The 22,952-nt window shown below is 40.5% G+C and overlaps 1 protein-coding gene across 5 annotated transcripts in view; it reads left to right on the top strand.

The window, feature by feature from the left end:
- Window positions 1-22,952, top strand: part of tcf12 (transcription factor 12) — a 67,548-nt gene that overhangs the window by 22,280 nt on the left and 22,316 nt on the right. For all 5 annotated transcript variants that reach the window (XM_065952980.1, XM_065952977.1, XM_065952979.1 and 2 more), the window contains exons 6-8: window positions 10,169-10,230; window positions 12,031-12,163; window positions 12,702-12,754. In XM_065952980.1, coding sequence (XP_065809052.1) covers window positions 10,169-10,230; window positions 12,031-12,163; window positions 12,702-12,754 — 248 coding nt within the window. The remainder of the gene's footprint in view (window positions 1-10,168; window positions 10,231-12,030; window positions 12,164-12,701; window positions 12,755-22,952) is intronic.

Here is a 22,952-nt window from a genome sequence, read left to right as displayed (position 1 = left end):
AAGTTGCTGTGTAGTGAATTATTCAGGGAGTATAAGAAAATACCTGCTCAGAACGTCAGCTCCAAATACTGTGTTGTATAGTGATGCAATATTGACTATTTTTATGGGTTACCCCAATCTAATTTACCTCAGAGCTAAATCTCATGAAGGGTCGCCCTGAAAAAGATTTTTTGTACAATCACATTTGTGTCTCACACAGTCCAGCATGTGACAACTATGAGTGATGGTGATGATGTCATTTCGGCTTTCACGAGTCCCTGTTTAATGTTTGCTTGTTGCTCAAATGGTAGCCACAGGTTGCAACAATACCTTTTTTTTATTATAATGATGATTCTCAATCTCTTGCTATTGTTTCTTTTACACCGTAAGATTACATTGTAGCATTGTTTTGATGACGTCGCATTCTTTAAGATACAAAAAGTACCAAACACATGCTGCATATTGCATCTCTTTTCACTTTCCTTCTGTCACTTGAAGTGTCATATCCCACGTCACACTGGCAGCCCCAGAGTGTTTTTACAGGGGCAGGTGTCATGTGCTAATGCTCCTTCCCAGGAGAGACCCTCCTCAGACCTGGTCTGTGATTGTGGCCAGGTGCTGCTCAGGTGTGCACAAAGTCTCCACTGCAGCATGGGTCACAGGTGCTGCCAATGCTGCTCCTCATCCGTCACACACATATACAGTCTATGATCTGAGAATATACTGCAGACTTAAACAGTAAGAGCTGAATAAACTATTTTCCCATGCCAAGCAGTCTTTTGCAATACATACACATCTCCTGTATGCAAGAAAGGAACACAGAAAAGAGAGCGAGCAACACAGAGATGTGCAGGAGTATCGTTTAGTGGATGTAGCTGGTCATTATGCAGAGCTGCAGGGTGTGCTTATCTATTACCGCGGTCAGTGGAGCATGAAGAGCTGTAGACGAACTGAAAGGGTGCAAATCCCCTTTCTTCATCCCCATGCCGCCCACCTCTCCCCTTGCTACCCAGCCCCTCCTCACCCCCTCATCCTTATCTCAGCCGGTCTTGGCCCTGGCCATGCCCTCCTTTGGCCCCAGCCCCCAGCATGGGACTGGCAAGGCTGGCCAGCTGCAGAGGATCAGCTGTAGTCTCAGTAGGCCTGGAGGGCTGCCTATCCAAGGAGAAGGGGAGAGCCAGCACATGGGGAAGGTGTGATGACATAACAAGTCTGTTGTAAAGCAGCTTCAGGGGTCAGAGCGCCATAATTATATTTACAATTACCACAAAGGTGTCAACATGTACAGTAGCTTGGTGTTATAAGAGAAGCGGCTTGTTACATATGTGATTTACAAGGTTAAGAGCAGGCAGTTTTGTTGTACTGACCTTTAATACTTGAATTTGATTATCTACGTGTGTCAGCAGATAAAAGCTTTACTTTCTGCTTAAAAGACTATAAAGTTCAGATAAATACATATTCTGTTGCTAGGAGGCGATGTGCTTGATGGCCTTATTCTTGCATATCCCACATCCCTTTCCCTTTTTTTTTTCAACCATCATTCACCGTTCTTTCTTTCCTCCATCCCCTCTTTCTCTTAATTCTCTCACCTCATACTTCCTGTAGCTGACGCCAAGAATATTGGCGATTGTTAAGTGCAAGCACAACGCTTAAAGGGAAATGATTCATTCAGAAGAATGAAAGTTAGTGGAACAATTAAAGACTGCTGACCTCAGCTGCCATGGCTGACAGAATATATTTTCCCTTTGAAGCTTTGAAATACACAGAAGAAAGGGAAGAATTCACTCTTAGCATTTTCAGCCTTGAATCTTCACTTTCTGTTTAAAAAGAACCCAAACACTTGTGAATATTTTGTTTAGTACAACATTGGATAACTGGAAACATTTTTATTTGTATGTACTGTACAGTTTGTTTCACTTTGAAGCAGTTTTGGTTCTGTCTTTAGTTCTGCTTGAATCCACTGATGTTCTCTAACTTAAAGGTGTTTTTGATCTTGGACAAATAGCACTGTTTCCATAATCTAACTTGACACTGTGTGTAACTCTGCACACATCCATAGCCCCTCTGTACAAAATCTGAAGATGGAGCCGTGTGGTTTTTTTTATATCAAGAGGAAATCATTTTGTCTCTCCAACATGCACAGTTAGTGGAAGGACAGACGAGCACTAGCATAACGTACAGAAGGGTATGCAAGTTTACGTTTAAGGAGATGGGTAAAAGCTAAATACAAAGTATGGATGAAGTTGTGGTTTGTTTGCATGTGTTCCAGTGAATCCATTTCAGGTCTAATTTTCTAAGTCCATCCAGAGAATTCAAGTAAAGCATGAACGCATGTTGGACACAGATGGATTATTACTCTCTTCTGTCTCGTCTTCCTTTGTTGTTTTTTTATTACTTCAGATGAAGTTACTTCACTTCAAAAACATGCATGAACATTGGACATCAGTCTTCTAAACACATCCAAGCAACGCTTTAGGTGTACTTTCTAAAGTTGCCCTCCTTAAAGCAATTAATTTAGAATTCATCAAAGGTTGACTCATGTTGTGATGAGCTGCAGACAAACCTGGCCCACAGTTGCGGGTTAATTCTTGTTCTCACCCCTCCAGGCCCTGGACCCTGTTTTCTTTTTCCATGATCACAACAGCTCTATCAGGCATCTTGTGTCCATTGTAATTAGTTAATAAAATGCAAACATTTGTTTCGCCTTTACTCCCACATGACGATGCCTGACATTTTCTCCTGAGCTGGCACAGTCCTAAGAGCATGAGCTGTGGGAAGTGTAGAGAGAAACATGGCTCTGTGATACTTTTTCTTCACTGCAGGAATACGGGGGTGGAAGGTACTTTCTTTTTAAATTAAAATCAACACAACTCTTTTAAATGACCCCTCAAGATTTTGTCCCACAGACAATGTCATGCCCACAAAGAACGGCCTCAAAAGATAAATTCTTTTTTTGGGCTGTTTTGGTCTTTGAAGTGGCTTTTGTTCTCATACTTTAGTGCCGTTTGGGTCCACAGGGGTATTCTGTGTAAGGCAATATGCCAGCAGTTGTTGGAGCTGGACCATGCATTCCTAACCCATGTGTGTATCCGTCGTTGTCCTTCACCTTAGCTCTCTGTTGTTACGCTATTCAACAGTTGTTTGGCATCTTATAGCAAACATTTACACACACTTTGAAGTCACACACTGATTCCATGATTCCAATATCCAATAGGGAGATATTTCTTCAGCTTGTTAAGCCTGCCCTTGCTCTGTAAAGACAGCCCTCTTTCAACCAGACGTGGAGGATGGAGGCTGAGCTCACTGGGATGCAGGAGTAGTGTGTTACTATCCCCACCCAAGCAGCATCCATTACAGTGTTGGTGTTCACATGGTGGGAGATGTTATTAGGGAGCTCATCGCCTTCCTCCTCCGAGAGAATGGATGTGTGATTATGAAGTCATCAGCCATGAACCAGTGAGGCTGGGGAGAAGCACCCCTCCTCACCGGTCCTCGGGGTGCCATTGATTGGTGACCATGTGTTTGTGCCTGATAGACTGTGAAATGGTGTGTTGCTGCACGGCTGTGTCACACCTGCGTCTCACCAAGGTGATTGATTGGTTTGGTCATGTGGAATGTTCCCATCTGGTCTGCAGTAATGCATTTTTTTCTCGTTTGTGAATAACAAGCGCTGGCAGGAGAATGGTTGGGCTTGGTAAAAGGCAAAGGCCAAGCGAAAACATTTTTCCCTTTACACCTCCCCCTCTTTTCCTTTTTTACCCCAAGTTAGAAAAATCCAAATAGATCGAGCCATGGCACCTGATTGTCCTGGGAGGGGATAAATACAATCAAGAGATCCACATCTCCTCGCACTGAGATTAATTTTCACAAAAAATAAACAGTTTAGCGTGTGTAAAGGGCAGCTCCTGATTTTCAAAGTCATACTTCAGGGCTTAAAGATGTGCCATAAAAACGTGGAACATCTTTGATCTAGCTGAGAATTCACACACCTTTTTTATTGATATTTGATACTAGCCTAATGTAAAAGCAATGCAGTTCATCTGTTTTCCCCTCAAGCTTCTAATGTGCGATTCTGTTTGTCTTTGCTGCGTTCCTCCTGGTTTGATTTCTCTTCATCCTGGTCCCTCTCCTTTAATTGATCTATTCATTCCACGTAATAGCTAATTACACATCAGGCTGCATGAGCAGATGCATTAATCATCATAGTACGTAATAATCAGTGACATTTCAACAAAGAAAAAAATAAATATGCAAATAAGAGCTCATTAACATTTGCTCTTGCTGTTTTGAATAATGTCAGCGCTGACAAGGCTTACACGCCAAAATTGATGTAGAGCTCAGGGCAAGGAAAGACGAGTTGTTTCCTCTGTGTTTTGTGGCTTTATTATGTTTCTCTGCTGTTGTTACTGATGTTTGGCTGGTTTGGTACACTACCTATTTTCTCTGATTCTGGTTCGACACTCACATAACCTCTAACCCAGCCAGCTTTCATTAAGTGTCAAACAGAAGGTGGTGCAAGCATCAACTGAGTTGTCCTTTTTATGATGACAACATATATAAGAAAAGAAAGGCTTGTGTACAGTAGAGGCTACCAAAGAGGCCAAGTGTTGACCTTATAATTGATAGAGTGTGGTTGTCAGTTTATGATGACATTGTCAGCAGAAAAGGACCTTATACACTTCACTCCTTTTTATTGAATTCAACAGGAATAAACATAAAAAGCTGAAAGTTAAAGCAGTTAAATTGTAAAGTCACCACATTTCAGAATGTAGCACAGACACATGAACAACAATAGTAACAAACAACAGTGCCTTTTGGGGGGGGGGGGGGGGGGGGGAACAAACAAGCTGGAGTGTGATAAATTCATTTGGTTTCTACATTTACATCATTTTCTCTTCCTGTGTTGAGTGCTTGTTTTCATGCTCTTTCTTGGTTTTTCTCGGAGCAAGGACTCTGGATTTGTTTTCTCGGGGAAAAAAAAACGCTCTTGGAATGCATGTGAGAGGCGGTGGAGCAGGCTCACTAATTGGCTGTTTTTGTGGTGGCAAGGGTTTTGAATTGATCCCTGGAGATGCTGAGGTCACTACCTCTCACAGTATCTAAGTAAGGGGCTTAACCCAGCGCCACACTATGCTGTACTGCAGACCCTTCATCAATAAAGAGGCATGTTAGCCTTTTCCTTGACTGGGATTTCTGCACCTGATGTTGTTTAGTCATTCCATTAGCTGCGCCCCATTTTTATTTATTTTTTTACTTCCGTCTGGCACGCGTGGACAGCAAATGCAACTTTGAGCTTAGCTCGGCGCAGCTCAGATACGCTTTGGCATCATGCAACACATGAATGGGTGTGGGCAGCTATCTGGGAGTTAGTATAAACCGGAGCACTGTGTTGCTATTACCATGTCACACAATTGTCGTTACCATTGTAACAGCTTGCTTGTTTACACAGATATCGCATGAATGAACCTTGAAAATGACTGTGAAAGTCATTATTTTATGTGGCTGTTATGTTAGGTGAATTTTTAAAACAAATATTGTGCATCATAGTTTTCAGTAGATTTGAACTTCCTCAATGGGAAATAGTTTTTGATGTCGTTTATCACATGAATATACACCGCCTGAATGAGCCATGTGATGCGTTAGATAAACAAACCTTACCGCTGAACTGCAGTTGTATATATAGCCACACAATGGAAGTAGGTCCATTCTATTTATGAATGCTATTTAAAATTACTGTAGACAAGCCCATACTCATAAGAAGTGAAATGTTGACTGCAGATTATTGGTCAAATGTGCCCTGAATAAAAAAGTTGAGTCAGAGACTTAGATCTGAGTCTAACCATAACATGAGACCAAACCAAAAGGAAAACAGATGGAATTGTAAATTTCACTGACAGAGCTTATTCAGTAATAAGTTATCAGTGTATATTATGGCAGGATGGATATAAACACTGCCCACCTTATAAAATACATGGGTCAGCCGCTCGGAGTTTGACAACAACACTGAAAGAGTTAAAGTATTAGATACTTGGATCGGGCTAAACAAAAGCTGAACTCCAATACTAAGCGCTATATTTAGCAGAAACTGGGCACAGACCATCAATCACATGATGGGACGGTAATAGAATCAGACTGTGTTTTGATTTGCCAGATTCAGGCACATTTATAAGGATGTCCTGCTTCAGAGCTTCTCTCAGTGGTTGAATAAAGCGGACCTCAGGCATTTTGAGCTCACAGTTGTTAGTTGTTAAAACTGGAGTGGCTTACGTGATAACTTCTTCACTGCCACAATTTAAGCTTGAATGTGCTTCAAGTATCTGTATTGACCGCACGATAGCAGATGTCCCCCAACAAGTCTGCAAAAAAGAGAAATGAAGAAAAACTATATAGAAGTGATGAGTCTTCACAGAAAGGTTTGTTTCATAGAGAGGGGTCTGTATTGAATTAGGACATGTTTCACATCCAGTTAACAGTTTGTATATGTTCCCTGTAAAGATACTATCTATTGCTAGAATGAGTATAGATTCTTCTGTGGTGAAATGATCTATAATCATACACCTTCACACATCTTAGTTTTATGCTAATCAACTGCTTCACAGAATATTTTAATCAGAATTGATGATTTTTTTTCCCCCTCATGACATTGATTTTGTGTTGCATATGGGCTATACTGTGTGATGGCAGCCTGCATCCTAACAGTTATCTTATTGATGGTGATTGCAGTAATTAGATCACTGTACTCATGATGCTTTTGACATTTAGTATTTTGCGTCTTTTCTGTTTTAAGGCAGATAATGACTCTGGCTTCCCATCAATCACAGCACTTTACACTCATTAGAAGGCCTATGACACAGAAAGACAAACAGACTCAGTCCCGTGCAGCCCTGCTCAGAAAAATGAAACCGACCCAGGAGTTATTAATGATGAAATGATGTTGCTTTTGCTGTGAGACTGTGATCTTTATGGTGAGCTTGGAGGAGGCAACATTTTCTACTTTTTGTTGCCTAAACATACGATTCATCTTTGATTCACGCTTGCTCCTCAACTTTAATACTTAAATTATTGAAGCGACAATTAAACAACTTGTTATGATTGTGTTACTTTCATTTGTAAGTCCACATTATTACAATGACCCTTTCACTCTGTGACTCATTAATTGTGCATCTGAGATTGTGTCACTGCATGATACGGGAATATTTTATCCTGCTAATTCAGCCAGCTGGCTTTGGCCAACCAAGCAGTCTGATCTGCTTGATATATCACTTTGTTCTACTTTACTTCAGCATCATAAATATACAGTCTCCTGAAACTTTTCTTGAGATTCAGCTTTTGTAGGTGTTGATTCATTATGGAGCTACAGGGATTGGTCTCTTTTGACATAAAACTCCAACCATTAGCTTCAAAAGTGGTGATTGACTTCTGTCACAGTGTTTCTGCTTGATCTGCTAGAGAATAAATAAATCTGCTGGTTGTTTTCAGTAGGGCATTCAGGATAAGTCTCAATTGATCAATTTGAGCAACATTTAAGAGAAAACTTTATACATCTGGATTGTTAGCTTCCACCTTCTCTTGTGATAAATATCTTAGGAAAACAGAGAAAGCAAGACATTGGAAGATGGATTATTTAGCTTTGGGAAACACTGATTAACTTTTTTCCTGACCAAATAAATAATCAATTAATGGATGATATAGACAGAGATGGCACACCAAGAGATTTGTCTTGGTTCCAGCACTAGTTAAAATACTCTAATGTTTTACACTACTCATTAGAGCTGGGACGATGTGCCTTGTGGCGATTCAATTTTATCACGATTCTTGGTTCCCGATTCGATTTATATTGGGATTCTAAACTATTGCAATACAACATGTATTGAGTTGAAGACAAGGGCATTTAAAAATGGAGGGAAACCAGACAAAGGGAGGAAGTAAGACAAGACAAGAAACACTGGGGACTAGAACTACAAAGTTAAAACAGGAAACACTTAAGAAAAGACTGGGGAAATGCACACAGGGAAAAGAGTTACTTGATACAAATGAGAAAATAAAACAGGAAGCACTAGAAACTTAAAACAGGAAATTAATTGTAAACACATTAAAATAAACAAAAAAACTGATTTAGCAAATCCAGACTAACTCCCTGTAGAAGAACTTGATTTTATTATGTGCTCATGTCGAGGTTTTCACAGAGTGGGAAACAGAAAGAAAGTGCGTGAGACAAAGTATGAAGACTGAAACAAATCTTGGACTTTACATTTATCAGTGTGGTGTTTCCAGATGTTACCAGCTCAATGTATATTTATTTTGTTTATGCAGATATGATGGCTGCAGCAGAATCATTGGCAAGGAAATGTCAGTATCTCTAAATGCATATATCCTAATTTCTTTTTTATGTCTTTAAAGATGATTAAAGGCCCCAATTGCTGGTTAAGTTTCTCTGTTCTTCATAGTTTTTGAAGCTGTGTGGTTGCTTCTCTGTGTGCTTGCTTCTCTGTGTGCTTGCTTTGGCCTAGACATAATTCTCACATGTCTGCTCAGGTGGGCCCTTAAACTACGACAGTGACCATTCATTATTCATGTAGGACACAGTGTGAGTGACTAAACACATGCTCTCAATGAATTTTTAACTCGTGCACTTGAACAGACCTTTTTCATCAGAAGACATCTAAGGAACAGGGAAGAATTTCACTGAGCCTCTTTTAGATATTAGACAGGAAATAAAGAAATTAAAGTTCTCTGTCAGAGAAGATGTTTCATCATCCAAACGATCGGGAACGTTGGCGGTTACTGACAACTTAATCCTATTTTCTTTTTGCGAGAGCGATGTCTCAGAACTGTATCACATCATTGTTACAGGAGAAGCAGCTTTGCCAGTTAAACCATCTCGCCTGATTTCCTCAGTTTCCTTTCGTCGTCAGAGACAGTCTGCTGCACAGATGTAGAACAACTGTCTCCTGCAGGACTGCTCAGATAAGCACAAGTGAATTCTCTCAGATGTGTCTCTGTTCACCTGCGCCCGTGAAAGCAGCATTCAGATCAGTCATTGTGCAACAAAAAACCCAGGCTATGCAAGTTTTTACCTCACAAAAAGATATTTACCTTTTCCCCAGAGCAAACAGAATTTAGTTCCAATGCTTGTGTCTGTGTTTGTAATATTTGGATGCCTGACAGAAATAATGTACAATGCTGTTAAAGTTATTCATCATTGTCCCTGAGGAGCTCTCGTTTGTTTGTTTTTGTTTTTTTCCAGGGGTGTGAAACTGCTGAGTGTGGATGTTGTGATGTGTATGATTCATGTGTGTTGCTGTGTGAGTTTTATTTTGGCTGCTTAGACGCCTTCCTTTGAAGTGTGCAAACCAGATCTCATACTGATACAACAACTTCCTTACAGTTATAACTTTATCAGTAAAAATCAGCTGAAAACATTTTTCATACCATAAAGTGCAGATTATCTTTTACAAAGTTCAGATTTCTTTGTTTTTTTTTTTCACCGTGATGCAATGCAGCTATAGCAGAACGGAAAAACATAGACTTCTCATAAATAGTAAAGTGTTATTGTGTTATAACACAACCTGAGGGAGTCCCACTTCCATGAAACACCGTGGTTGAAACATGAGTGTATTTAATAGGACTGTTTAAAAGCTGATGTGGACTTTATTTCCAGCCAGCATCCGATAAACAAAAGTGAGCTGTTAATCTCTTCTGAAGGAGCAACAGCTCTAAGCTTTTTCAGTGATATTCAATCAGTGTAAAAAATAACACTTGCCCTGAGGAGAATCAACTACTTCCTGCAGCCCATGAAACTCACCTTCACTCTCTTGTTTGAGTATTAAAAAGGATGGTGCATTCCTTGTATGTTTAATGGCATTACTTGATATAACGTCTTATATCAGTATGCTATGACAAAGAGAAACATGCAGAGCTTTAGATTCAATTGCATTCAAAGACATGCATTATAAAAACAATTGTGATAAATAACTTGAATTTATACAAATGTAATTTTGAGAAGATGTGAATTTATTTTATTTTATTGAAGTCATCACTCAGTTCATGTCATACAGCATCTTTTGGTGCTCATTTGAGGACTACTAAAGGTCTTTAGTCTCGGTCTTTGTGTTGATTTCTGTGTGCTCAAGCATTACAATATAAACAATATAAATAATATTTACTGTGCTTTCTATTTTTGTCACAGGTAAATCACAGAGGGCTTCATTTCTTGGCTTTGGGAGGGATCCTGGAGCATCAGGATGCCAGGTGAGTTTCTCATCGGACGTCATGTTGCTTCTAAGGAGCTGATAAAGGTTAGACACAAACACATAGGATTTTATATTTCCAGATATCTTTTAATACTGTTGACCCTAAAACTAGTCAAAACTTTGTCGAGCACTTTTCAAGACGGGTGCACAGAGTGCTTTAAAGAAGCAATTGAAAAGAGACAATCACAATTGCACACACAGAAACAGGTTAAAAAACATAAAAGACAAATGAAGGTAAAAACAATAAAACAGGAGAGTGGAAAATAAGCACACTGGAGCTTTGATCAAATTAACTGCCAACTAAAAAGACAAGTCTGTAAAAATTAGTTTTAAGACAGGGTTTAAAATAACAAACAGAGTCAGCTGAACGGATAAAAAGTGGAAAAGAGAAAACAATTCTGTGGTAGGGGAATGTTTTTACAGGGATCTGAGATGACGGGCAGGAAGTCTTAAAAATCAGCATTTGCAACACATATCCAAATGATGTTTGATGGGAACAGCAGTAACAACTTCTGAATGACTTTCAGAGCAGAGTATTTTGAATGTTCGGGGGAATTCAGACTAATGATTCCCAAATGGATCTGTTTAACATCGCTATGCTGTTTATAACCATTTTCTTTGTGTTTTGCAAAAATGATTAAACAAGATAACTGATCTCATTTCTACGAACCAAACGGCAGGTCACCATGTTAAACTACATCCTGACCTACAAATGGCCAGACATGCCACATGACTCCTGCAGCTAGGAGTAGAGCCCTGCTGTGTTTTTGATTCAGTAATCCCTCAGTTCTGCCTGTCAGTGTTCAGGCGCACTTCAAATGAGCTGCAAATTATTTTGGTAACATTTCTAACATTCATTTAAAATAGAATCAAGTACAGTCTGGAGAAGTAATGGCAGATTGTTAAGAAAATGAAAGTACATTTGTTCACATAGCCTTTATATTTGGTTCCTCCCTGTGTAGTAACACTAGTGTAAAAGAGGCCAGAGCCAGTGTTGCTGCACAGATTTTTCAATATCGCTGAATAAAGACACGGCAGAAGCGGGTCTGTTGTGCCATGTGAATGCTGTAGTACCAGTGTCAGGCTGCCATTTTAACAAAACCTGATGAATTTATTTTTTAGATTGCATTGTGTTAAGTTGTCCCTGACAGCTTTTTTTTACTGACCCACATTTCAGTTCAGACAAAATAATCTTCTTTCTTTTATATTAACGGCTGGTATTAATACCAAATGTAGGTTATTTTGTATTGTTTTGCATGTGACGGAACGTGAGTTAGATCTATCAATCAGGAGTCAAAGCTAGGAAGGTTAGTTTGTCAATCCTCACAGGGGTGTAATCCTGTAAAGGGGTTTCCAAAGGCACGTAAGCCAACTACTACACATCGACCTCACATGATCCCTACTCTACCCTTACTCTAATTAGACCAAGCCTTTAATTGGCCTCTTAACCCCGTTTGTCAGGGGTGTAGAGGTTAAAAAAATGTTTATATGCTATGTGATAGGATGATGTAATGATCTCTGAAAATCAGCTTTACATATGACATATCACCCAATGAGCAATGTGTTTCCTTTGAAATGATTTCTAGATACATTACAACACTTTTTATGTTTTATTTGTTTGTTTGAGGACCAAACAGTTCTGAAGATGAATGCAGTTTGTGCAATCTTAAACATTATTAAAATGAAATGATAAAATGACTGAAAGATTGTTTCACCACTAATGACCAAAGTAGACATATTTATCCCCATCAATGAAAGCTTTAGTTTTCAACCTGTGTGTGTTTTATTTCTCTTTTAGTCCTCTGTACGGCCGGACATTGGCTTGGCGAGTCCGAGTCCAGCGACTCCGTCGGTGAAGTCATCAGCTCCCTTATACTCCTTCACTGCAGCCAATCCTAGAAGACGTTCTCTACAAGATGCTCCACCTGTCGGTCAGTGACAACTCAGTCTTTAGAAGGAATAACAAGGGAAGATGTTTTTTTAAAACAAAATGTACTTTATCCAATTTTAAAGGATCATTTGAACATTATAATAAACAGAATCAAAGTGGACACTTCTTCTTGACAGGTTTTGAACAATTAGCATTGAGGCATTTTTAAGCATTTTAATTTTAGCAGCACTATTGAAGAGGCCTCATTATTCCAATCATGGATTGCTGAAGATGGCACCAAATCCGTTCAAAGCTGCAATCATGAACACTCCTCAAAACACTTAAAATCCTACAGACTCCCTCTTCGGCCCTGTAACTGAATCTGTGCTGTTAGCCCACGTTCAAGTCATTAAAAATGGCAACTTAGGAGGAAAATTAAAATTGTTGTATTATTAAAATAAAATAATAGTTATTACAGAACAACTCTGCCCAGTGCATCCTGTTTCGGTGTTATTATGACTCGTCAACAACACATTCATTGTTGCCTCTTTAGTATTTTTCACCTGTGAATGAATAGACGTGCTTTCATCTTTCCACAGATCCTCTACAAACAAAAAAGGTTCGAAAGGTCCCTCCTGGCCTGCCTTCATCTGTGAGTGGAAGATCATCTACCTCTCATATAAATAGATTTCACAGTGAGCTGACTTAAGCAGACACACACACACACACACACACACACACACATACACCTCCCTCTCACTTGCTAACAAAGAACGCTCTTGACTTCACAACGGCATCACTTGACATCACAACCGGGAATTCACTTGTTTTTTGCTCGTGCTCAGCGGTGACAGCGGTGGTGCCTGTTCATTTTAAAGTTGTTGGATGTTTACACGCTAATACGAGATTGTAAATGTCTCTGTAGGCCTCATCTTTCTGTCCATTGTGTGTGCTTGTGCATGTGCACGCATACACATGTGCACCTCGGGGTGATTGATTTTCAGTGCTGCCCTGTCACAGTGCAGCCTCCTCACAGCCTCTCCTGGGAGAGAGAGAGGCTGTCAGAGCGGATCCCCAGCTCTGCTCTTTTGATGTTTAATTAGTCATTACGTAGCCGAACAGGAGGACAGACAGAGATTAATAGCACAGAATATCTGAAATTTCTATTGGTAATGATCCCGGTGGAGCAGAAACCATTAGGATGCAGAGAGGAGTGGAGCTCAGCTTGCAGTTGCTTAGACAGGGGGTGCTGGAGTTCATTAATATGCATAAATCACTAAGTCAGATGTTCATTGTTAAAACCCTGGTGGATTGGCAAAGGTTTCATTAATCCTTCCCTAAAATCCTTGAACTGGTTTAAGACAAGTATTTTGTCTTTTCTTTCTAAAAGAAGCAACTGGTTTACTAAAATCCCACCCTATTCTTTCCTTAAATAATGAAAGGGTTTGCTGGCAGCAAAGGTTTTTTTCACCTTTATTTTTTTTTTCAGTGAAGGAGTCTGAGAGTGGATTTGCGTTTCAGAGCTTTGATAATCGTCACCTCTGCTGCTGTTCCTCTGAAATCAAATATGGAACAGGCTGTGGAACATAAAAGGCTGGCATGTGTTTTGTTTCTGGATTTAGGTTTGAAAGAAGTTTGTCAGCACGTGAGGGAGAGAAGCAGTGGCAGGAGCGCGCTCTGCCTCTCCCTCTTAAGTAAGTGATATATTTGAGGTCTTGTCAGAAGGAGGGAGCGAGGCAAAGAATGGCTGCCTCGCGGGTTACATCTCTTTGTTGTGTAAATGGACGCTGGGCTTTTTTATTTGTCAGGACTTAACACATGGGCGCAGGTGCGGTTCTGTGACTCATAAGAGTACAATCAAGTGGTACAATGCAGGATGGGGAAAAACAGTGACAGAGTATGGGATAAAATACAGCTTCTTGTCACTCAGTAATGCTCAAGAGATAAAGCCTGGAGCTTGGAGGAATTATCCCCCTTAGTCTTTGATCCCATTTAAAAGAATAAAGATGATGGTGTTGAATGTGGGCTATAGGTCTTTTTTAACCTGCTGACAGATAAAGGAAAACATAAAGTCATTTTTTGATAGGTGGTATATTCAGAAATGTTTGAGTGGGAGGTTGTCTGGCAGCTTTTAGGAGGTGTTGGTATTGGACTGATGGCGCGCAGGTGATGTTTTTAACTATTGGATGGTGTAAAAAGCTTCTGGTGGCCTTTAATATGTGTATCGTGACTGTTGAAGAAGGTGAATCTTTAAGGATCGCAATCAGCCAAGACCCATGTTGCCATCTCTGGCTTCGACACATGGGGCAGAGAGGGTGGTTTTGAAGCAGTGTTGAGGGGGAAGGTGCACCTGGAGTCAGAGCTACTTCACCCTGAGGCAGCTGTGTGAAGAGCCTGCAGCGTACCTGAACATGAATGCAGCTGCAAACACCACTGAAAGCTTTTGCTTGTGTAAGCAAGAGTGAGAGCCCTGGGACCTGAATAACTGACTGATTTTAAAAAAAAAATAAAAATCAACACAACGCTTCCTATCATTATGTCTACTGCTGGGAATTTTCTTATTTATTTATTTTCCTCTTAAATCCCCCCTTTTCCTCCCTGAGCTTGTATCCTTGCTCCTTAGTCTAAAAATAAATGTAGGAGTTTTAAATCACACGAGCAGAGTAAGACGCAAGTCCAAACATGATGTGTCTGTGTGTGTGTTAGTGTGTGTGTGTGTGTGTGTGTGTGTGTGTGTGTGTGTGTGTGTGTGTTAGTGTGTGTGTGTGTGTGTGTGTGTGTGTGTGTGTGTGTGTGTGTGTGTGTGTGTGTATACACCACATGATGGAACTGAATCAAAATATTTACCAGAGCACATCCTGTGTGCATTTAGATTTTGACACTGTAGAGCTCCAGGATGCAAAGGCTATCTAGACAGGCCAGCTGCTGATTGCAAACTTTTAAATGTTTGTAGGTTCTTTTTCATTTTATATACAGAGACCTTCTTCGCTCAGCCACACACACACACACGCACACGCACACGCACACGCACACGCACACGCACACGCACACACACACACACACACACACACACACACACACACTCTCCCTCTGTGGTCTGCTGGATGTGTGCTGGATTGGATATTGCCCATGTGACAGATTAGTATAACAAATTATAAATACTTTCCATTATTTCAAAGCTTTAAACCTTGTTTTTTAAAAATTGTTTTTCTATTCAGCATTGGAACTTAACTTAACTTACAAACTTGTAAACATGAGCGTTAAACATCTTTAAAGCACTCGAGCATGACAGCTTTCCTTTTTATTTGTGCTACAGTAGACACCTTTTTCTATAATTGGCTCCCTGAATTTTTTGACTGTATAAACCGGGCGATGAGAGCAAAGGACAGAGCGTGTTGTCATTGGACAGACAGGCGGCTGCGCTGAGGGATGCTGATGGGCAGCTGCGTGGGCACCTGTCTGACAGGAGGACTGAAGATGGAGAGGGAGCGAGAGGGGGTTTGTGGCTTGTGGGGGAAAGTTGCATCTTGTAGGATATTTATGGGATGCTGCAAAGGCATGGTGTGTATGTGTTGTGTGTTTGTGAATGTCAGCTTGTTTGTGTAAATAGTGTTTTCTTTCCCCCCCCTACAAACTCTTGTCAGTGGCACAGCAGCTCGATGTGACACTTCCTCCCTGGCTGTGGTGACGATATGGCTGCGGGAGGAGAGAAAGAAAGTGGTGGGCTGAGATTCTGCTCCCCTCGGGTACTTTCGCAAGCGAGAACCCTGAGTATGGATGACAAAATAGATTGACATTTGCTTTTGACAGATCACTCAGACACCCTTGTTTCTTTGAGATTTGTACAGTGCAAGCTGCAAGAAAGAAAGTCTGCTCAAGGCTCTGATTCTTAAGTCCCAGAAATGCTCCTGCAGTGCTGTCTGGTGCATGACATTCAGAGGATACATGTTCTGTCTCTCTCTGTGCATCTGCCTTTAAAAGCTCGAAGACAACAGACCGATATGTTGTCATGCAACATTGACCTAAGGTTCCCTTGTGCTGAGAAAGCACAAGGGATTCTTCCTTTGAACCACAGCAGGCCAGGACAAAGTAATAGGGCTTGGTGAATAGGCTGTGGATATAATGCATCAGTTAAGCTCTGTGTAAACATTCCGACCAGGCCTTTATGAGTCTCTCTGCAAAATTAGATTTGAGGTCCACCAGCAGAATCATAGGAAGCTGCACATTTGAAACGTGTGGTGTTGTGACCCTGATGTTGAAATCACAAAGAAATACATTTAATATTTATGCTTAGATAGTTAAAGAAAGGAATGGACACTCCCCTAGCTTAAAGGCTGATACTTGTTGTCTGCTTTTCATTAGCCAGGTCACATTAGACAGTTCACAGCATGTATACTGTGGAGAACCTTTGTACCGCCCGCTTGGAGGACTACAGCCTCTGTACATGGGGCGCAACCTAACTGCTAGGACATCTGGCACCCCTACCCTCAGCTTTTTAAAAAACTCACAAAATGTATCAGTGTGAAGGCTCTTTTTACTTTACATTTTTACATTTAGTAATGTTGGGATAAATAACTTGATTTGGTTATTTGTACCGATGTATAAATCCAGAGTGTACTCTGCTTTTGCAGGTTAGTTTGACAGTAGAAAAATGGCTGGATGAATCTTTAGTGTAAACTCTATACATTGTATAATATGTATTTATAGGAGTGTTATTTGCATTTGTGTCTGTTATTTTCAGGTGAAGGATTTCTTGGCTGGGTCAATATCTTAGGCTCTGACCCAACTGCTGTTCGTGAGCTCCCCAGAGACTCAGCCTCGTCAGATGGCTGATTAGATAGACACCCTTGGTTTGACAGGGATGATGGTGAACAGTTGCAGCCACCTCTGGGACCCTGGGCCTTGTGTTTATCTTTGTTTGGGTTGTTGAAATTTACCACTGACATTAGAGGCTGCAGATAAAGGAACAGGCGTACAAGCCAGAGGCCTGACCTCTTTCATGTGCAAGGAGAACAAGGAGTTAAAAGGACAAAGAGCAGGAAAATAATGCACAGATTAAAGTCATTACTCACACTGTGGCCTGTTGTAAATTATTCATGTTGGGCTTGCGTGAGTCTCCAGCATTAATGCAAACCTTGATTTTTGGATCGCTGGCAGGCTTAAGAACGCAGCCTGTCAACATTTACTAAGGGGCATGGTTGTTATTTAGAGACATCTAAACCAGGCCGATTTAACCCAGGAAATACATAACTGAACAACATTAGGTTTTTAACTTTAGCACTCACAACATGTCAGAGTCCATGTGTAATGGGATGTGTGAGATGGGATAAGTCACACAGGGATAGTGGGTAAATATCCTGCTTGGAGAAGGATGTCTCGGTTAGTTTATTATTGTCCAGAGCCTTTATTTAAATATAAAGGCGAGTTGATCAGCCCAAGAGTGACTTTTTTGTTCCACTGAGAATGTTTAAGTAGCTTGTTGAGATGCTGTCTAACTGATCAACAAAAGACGTTGTGACAAGTTTTGTAAAAGGGAAATTAAGTGATGTTTCTGCTGGATGGGAACCTCGTCACAGCAACTAAGACAATAAGAAACTAAAAAAGTTCTCAGTTATATGTTGAGACCGTAATAAAAAATGGAACAAATTTTTGTTTTCTTTTTTTGATAACCTTGATTTCCTTTGTCATGTCTTCTCTGGCTCCCTAAGATTGAGTGATGGGCCTCTGCTAAAACAGAAAACTGAATCCCGTCGTCTTATAATACTGAATACAACTTATATTTTATTTATACAAATCTTAAACCCTCTTTCTCTCTCTGTCACTTCTTCACATCTTTGTAATGCACTTCTGCTGTTTATTACCACATTTATTCCACAACATGAAACAATACGGTTTTACATGAGAATGTAAACAAGGTGAGCTGCTTGTCAGGAAATATTTTTAGGTTTAAGAGTTTTGGTTCCCAGCAATGTTTGAGGATGTCCAACAAAGGTTGTAAGTCAGGTTTGTTTTGTTAACAAGCAGCTGTACAATCAAATTATTATGTATGCAAAGATGTTATAAATGCAGCATTTCAAGCATGATTGAAAAGTAATTAAAAAATATCATGCCATGTGTAGTCTAAAGAAAAAAATGAACAAGACTGGTAAAACCTTAGTCCCTCATGATAGTCAACATCTGAACCATGCTGTTACAAAAATATTTTCTGCTTTTAAACACAACATACAATTTATATCCCATGCTTCTCCACTATGTTTTAAAAACGTGTTCATGAACAAGCCATGAATCACGAAACCACAAAAATATTAATGAGTGAATCTGTTTCCAAGCTGAAGGTTATTTTTTATGCAGTCAAGATACCTGTGTTATACCAGAGATTACAATGCTGAAAAAGGAACTTGCTACTTTATAGTAACAATTAACATTAAAGGGGACATATTATGAAAAATCCACTTTGACAGTGTTTTTCAACATATATTTAAGTAACCTGAGTGTCTACTGACCCACAAAATGTGAAATAAATCCATCCAGTCCTTTCATTTGTGGTCTGCATAAGTCTTACAACACAGAGAAAAGTGCTCCGTTTCAAATTTGCTCAACTTGTGACATCACAAATGGGATTCTGGTAATAAAAATCCCCTCCCCTCCCCTGATATCTCCACCCATGGACTTCACCCCCAGCCTAGAACAAAACCTTTGGGCAGGTCTGCCATTTTTATTCTCGCTACAGAGGCGTGATGTCTACAGGGAAAACTCAGGGGGGGCTCATTGCATTTAAAGAGACACACACACCAAAATGGAGCATTCTGAGAGAGCTGGTTTATACAGGCTCACAAACCTCCTCTGGTGCTTGATTCATGTTAGTTAGTCAAAATTTAGTCACTTAAGGACTTTGGAATAGGGGCACTGGTGGCCCCATGTATATGGAGGCCATGGTCCTCCAAGCGGGCGGCCCAGGTTCGAATCCAACCTGTGGCTCCTTTCCTGCATGTTGTTCCCCACTTTCTCTCCCTGATTTCCGACTCTATCCACTGACCCATCTCTCCATTAAAGGCACAAAAATCCCAAAAATATATATATATATTTTTAAAAAAGGACTTTGGAGTAATACATTCTGTGAATACACTCTTAATGAAGTGGACACAGCATTTTAATGTTAGATGTATGTTGTACTATGTAACAGTCAGCCCTCTCTAATTAGAACCAGAGCGCCTTACAGGAAACAATCTTCCTGTCTGATGACATCATCCCTAAATCCATGCATGAGGAGAGGATGACCTCAACCTACAAGATTTGCTCCGTGTTTTTCGACACCAAAACAAATCCAAAGAGAGAAAAGAGAAAGAGAGAGCCTTGTAATTAGTTGGCGTGTCTTCAGAGAGGGCAGAGGTTTGTTTGTTTGTTTGTGTGTCTGTTTCTGTTGACCTCAACACCCATGATGCCGCTTACGAGTAGTTTTTTTTTTTAATCCAAAGGTGGTTAACATGGGAGAAATCGATGTATTACATGGTCACTCTTCTGTTTGTATACTAATGAGACATTAAGATTATTTTTAACGTCAAAAAAATGTATTGACAGTGCAGTATGAATAAAGTTGAATGTATTTTCCTGCTAACGCTAATCCCCTGTTTTAATCATGCTGTATAAGTCCCGTGTCTTGATCCAGATCATGTCTGATCCTTAAAATCTATTTAATAATTACACTTGAAACCCATAGACACTCTTTGAACTGCAGATTCAGTTATAAAAAAAACGTGTCGGCAGCGTCCTGAATCATTTTGTGCTGGATTCATATGTGCTCATCATTTCTCCAATGAATGCCAGTTTCACTCTGCGCTCATCAGTTTTATACTTTCAACACTGGGCTGTGTGTCTGGACTTGTTTTAGACCCCTTCAAACACTTCGATCATTACCATTTTTCCTAAAAGCATCAACTTGAAACAGTGCCAGATTTAAATCAGTAACTGCATGTAGAGCCAGTGTTTTGGCTGAGTTTGAAAGAGTCCTGGAGAAGAAAGGGAGATAAATAGTAACAGCACTAAAAGGGAAAACATAATAAAGGCGTAGTTTTCTTTGGGAAGTGGAAGCTTTCATCTTTCCATAACAGTGATGTTCTCAATGAGTCTGCAGGTCTGTGTTTAGTCCAGGAGGCTTGGAGTGGTAGACATGAAAGGGATCCAGTCAGACTGTACAGCCTGGCCTCTCTCTGGAATATGCTATCTATTCTTTCCTTTCTTCTCCCCTCCTTTGCTCCCCCCCCCTCCCTCCCACATGATAAAGGTAATGGGGAGCTGTGTGGCTAGCAGTGACCATAAACCATGGCAAAATGGCTGTCGTTGTTTGGTCCCCCCCTTCCTCCATCACCCCCCCCCCCCCCCCCCCTCGCTGAGGCCCCCAGGGTTTAGGAAATGGAGCATTATTTTCATGTTGCGACGTCATGAGCCAGCCCCTTTGCAGCTGTTGCATGCCTCACAACTCTGTGTTTACAGCCACTTCTCAGCTAAAGGTGTCGCTCTGCCGACACTGAAACTCACTCACTTCACATTTCATAAATAGCCTATTTGTCTACTGCTCATTTGCTAGTTCAAGGTTCATGGATGTGAAACAGTTTCCCACCCTTCACATCTTGAGCCTTCACTTTCACTCCCTCATGACTCCTAACCGTTGCCATGGGCGGGAACAGGTGAAATGTGTTTCCAGATCGTTGTGTTCTTACAAACCCTTTATTTTACCTCCTTGCAACCCTCGCGATTTATTAAATCATCGTCAAAAAAGAAAGAAAAAAGATTACACACTTGGGATTAAAGTGTGTAAAGCTCTTATGTATGCTCTCATCTGCTCTCCTTTTAATTAGTCATCTTAATATTGTGATCCTTTTCAGTCTGAAATATTTTAGTTCCAGTTTATTTGGGGTTCCCCTGCAGAAAATCTGCATTTTACATGCCTGGAATTAATTTTGTTTATCTCACTCTCTCTCTCTTTCTAAATCTGCTCACACATTTTTCTGTCCCGCCCACTTCCCTTTATCTTCTCCTCCCCTCCCCATCGCCTCTCCCCGTCTTTTTCCCCTCTGCCTCAGCACTCGTAGGCTTAAGAGAGGAACGTACCACACGAGCCACTCCCTTCTGACTCTCACCCCTCTTCCCTCAGCATGCATGGTACAATCCTGCTTTGCATAAGTTTCCTCTGAGTGGGTCGAGTGTGGAGGCCAGTACTGAGGAATTATTAGTCCCTTTCGAGCGCTTTGGATGTATTTGTAGAGAGAAGGCCAGTGTGTTGCTGTAGTGTCACTTCATCTCTTCAATAGTTAAAGCTAGAATGTATTGCGCCTACCCTGTCCCTGGAATGGGCAGTAACTCTTTAATGTATTACTACAACGGGAAATCGGTGAGTTGTCTCTTTGAGAATGTGTGTGTATTAGACAGAGAAGAGCTGGAGAAGTGTGTGTGTGTACTGACTGTCCATCTGACTGTCTATGTGTCAGTAAGTTATTTATTTATTTCAAGTTCAAAGCACTGCAGTCCTGTGTGTAACGCATGTGCTTTGAGGATTCTCTCGTTCTGATTTTCCATGACATCAGTTTAAGCTGACTGACACAAAATTTAATTTCAATGTGAAACAAGTGTCTCAACTGTAAAACTTGTGCAAATCCAGCTGTGAAGGCACTGGTAGTTTTTTAAGCTCCATATACAAAAATATTTCTGCCATTAGGGAAAACTTTTCCTCCACACACAGAATGAAACGCTGGGCACAAAGTTTTTTCGTTGCCTTGAATTTATTTTTACTGGCTGGGTGCTTGAGCTCCGAGACAGGGCTGAAATAATAACAAGTGGGAGTCTGGGAATGATTAAGGGAAAGAGGCTGCCTGTTGAGGTTAGACTTTCCTGTTTGCAGATTGAGCTCCAAGCACCAGTGTTGCTGTTATTCCATCTGTATTCAATCACATCTGCATTCTTCACACCACAGGGAGCCTAATGGGATTTCTGAACTTCTCTGTAATGACCGCTTTGATTTTTGTTAGTCTGAAAATGTTTTCTGCACCAGAACTTTTTCATGTAAATCTGTGAACCATTTTGTGTGTGTGTGTGTGTGTGTGTGTGTGTGTGTGCGTGTGTGTGTTTGTATTTACGTGTGCTGCACTTGGACTTGATCTGTTTCTTCTGTCTGGAGTAGTGGTATTGATGTGACAGGTTGTGTTTCAAAAAGTTTGGAAGAAAAAAAGAAATCCTCCTCTTTTTTTGTGTGGAATGTTATTGATGAAACACATCCCAAGGGTTTGTGAATCTGCTTGAGGACCTGGTTTTGAAAAAGGCTTAATGAAATCTGTTGTGTATGTCAGTAATCCTGAAGTAATGATCCTGTCATAAGCAAATGGCACAGGCAGATTTCCACCTGTCTTTGCATGTGCTGCTTTTGCTCTCACATAAAAAGGGCGTATAAAGGAAAAAACAAGCCTTTTGATGATGTTGAATTGAAAAGGTCACCCTACTCAAGCTTGTGTTTTAACTTTTCTTAAAATCCTGTTCCAGCGTTTCATCTTTGTTCCCTCTGCACAAAAATGACTTTGATCTCTTTTGTATTAAGTATTAACAGGCTTGTGTTACAGTTGGTGATGGGGAGAAAATTGATCGCATGTGGACAGAGCGGGCAAACTGTACGATCAAAAGCACTGGTTAAACTAGCACCAACTTTGTCCCTTGTTTTTCACTTTTTTCCTTGTTGTTCATACAGGAAAAAAAGGAAGAAAAATGTTCTTGCATCTATTCTGTCCCCATTAATTTGTTGTAATGTAGAGTTGCATAGCAGGCTCACCATCTGGAGCATTGGGAGAATTCACAGTGGGCCGTTG

The sequence above is a fragment of the Labrus bergylta genome, chromosome 3 (genome assembly GCF_963930695.1).
Source record: "Labrus bergylta chromosome 3, fLabBer1.1, whole genome shotgun sequence".
Taxonomy (NCBI): Eukaryota; Metazoa; Chordata; class Actinopteri; order Labriformes; family Labridae; genus Labrus; species Labrus bergylta.
The sequence above is the reverse complement of the archived record's forward strand: the minus strand, read 5'-3'. Positions and strand labels throughout refer to the sequence as shown.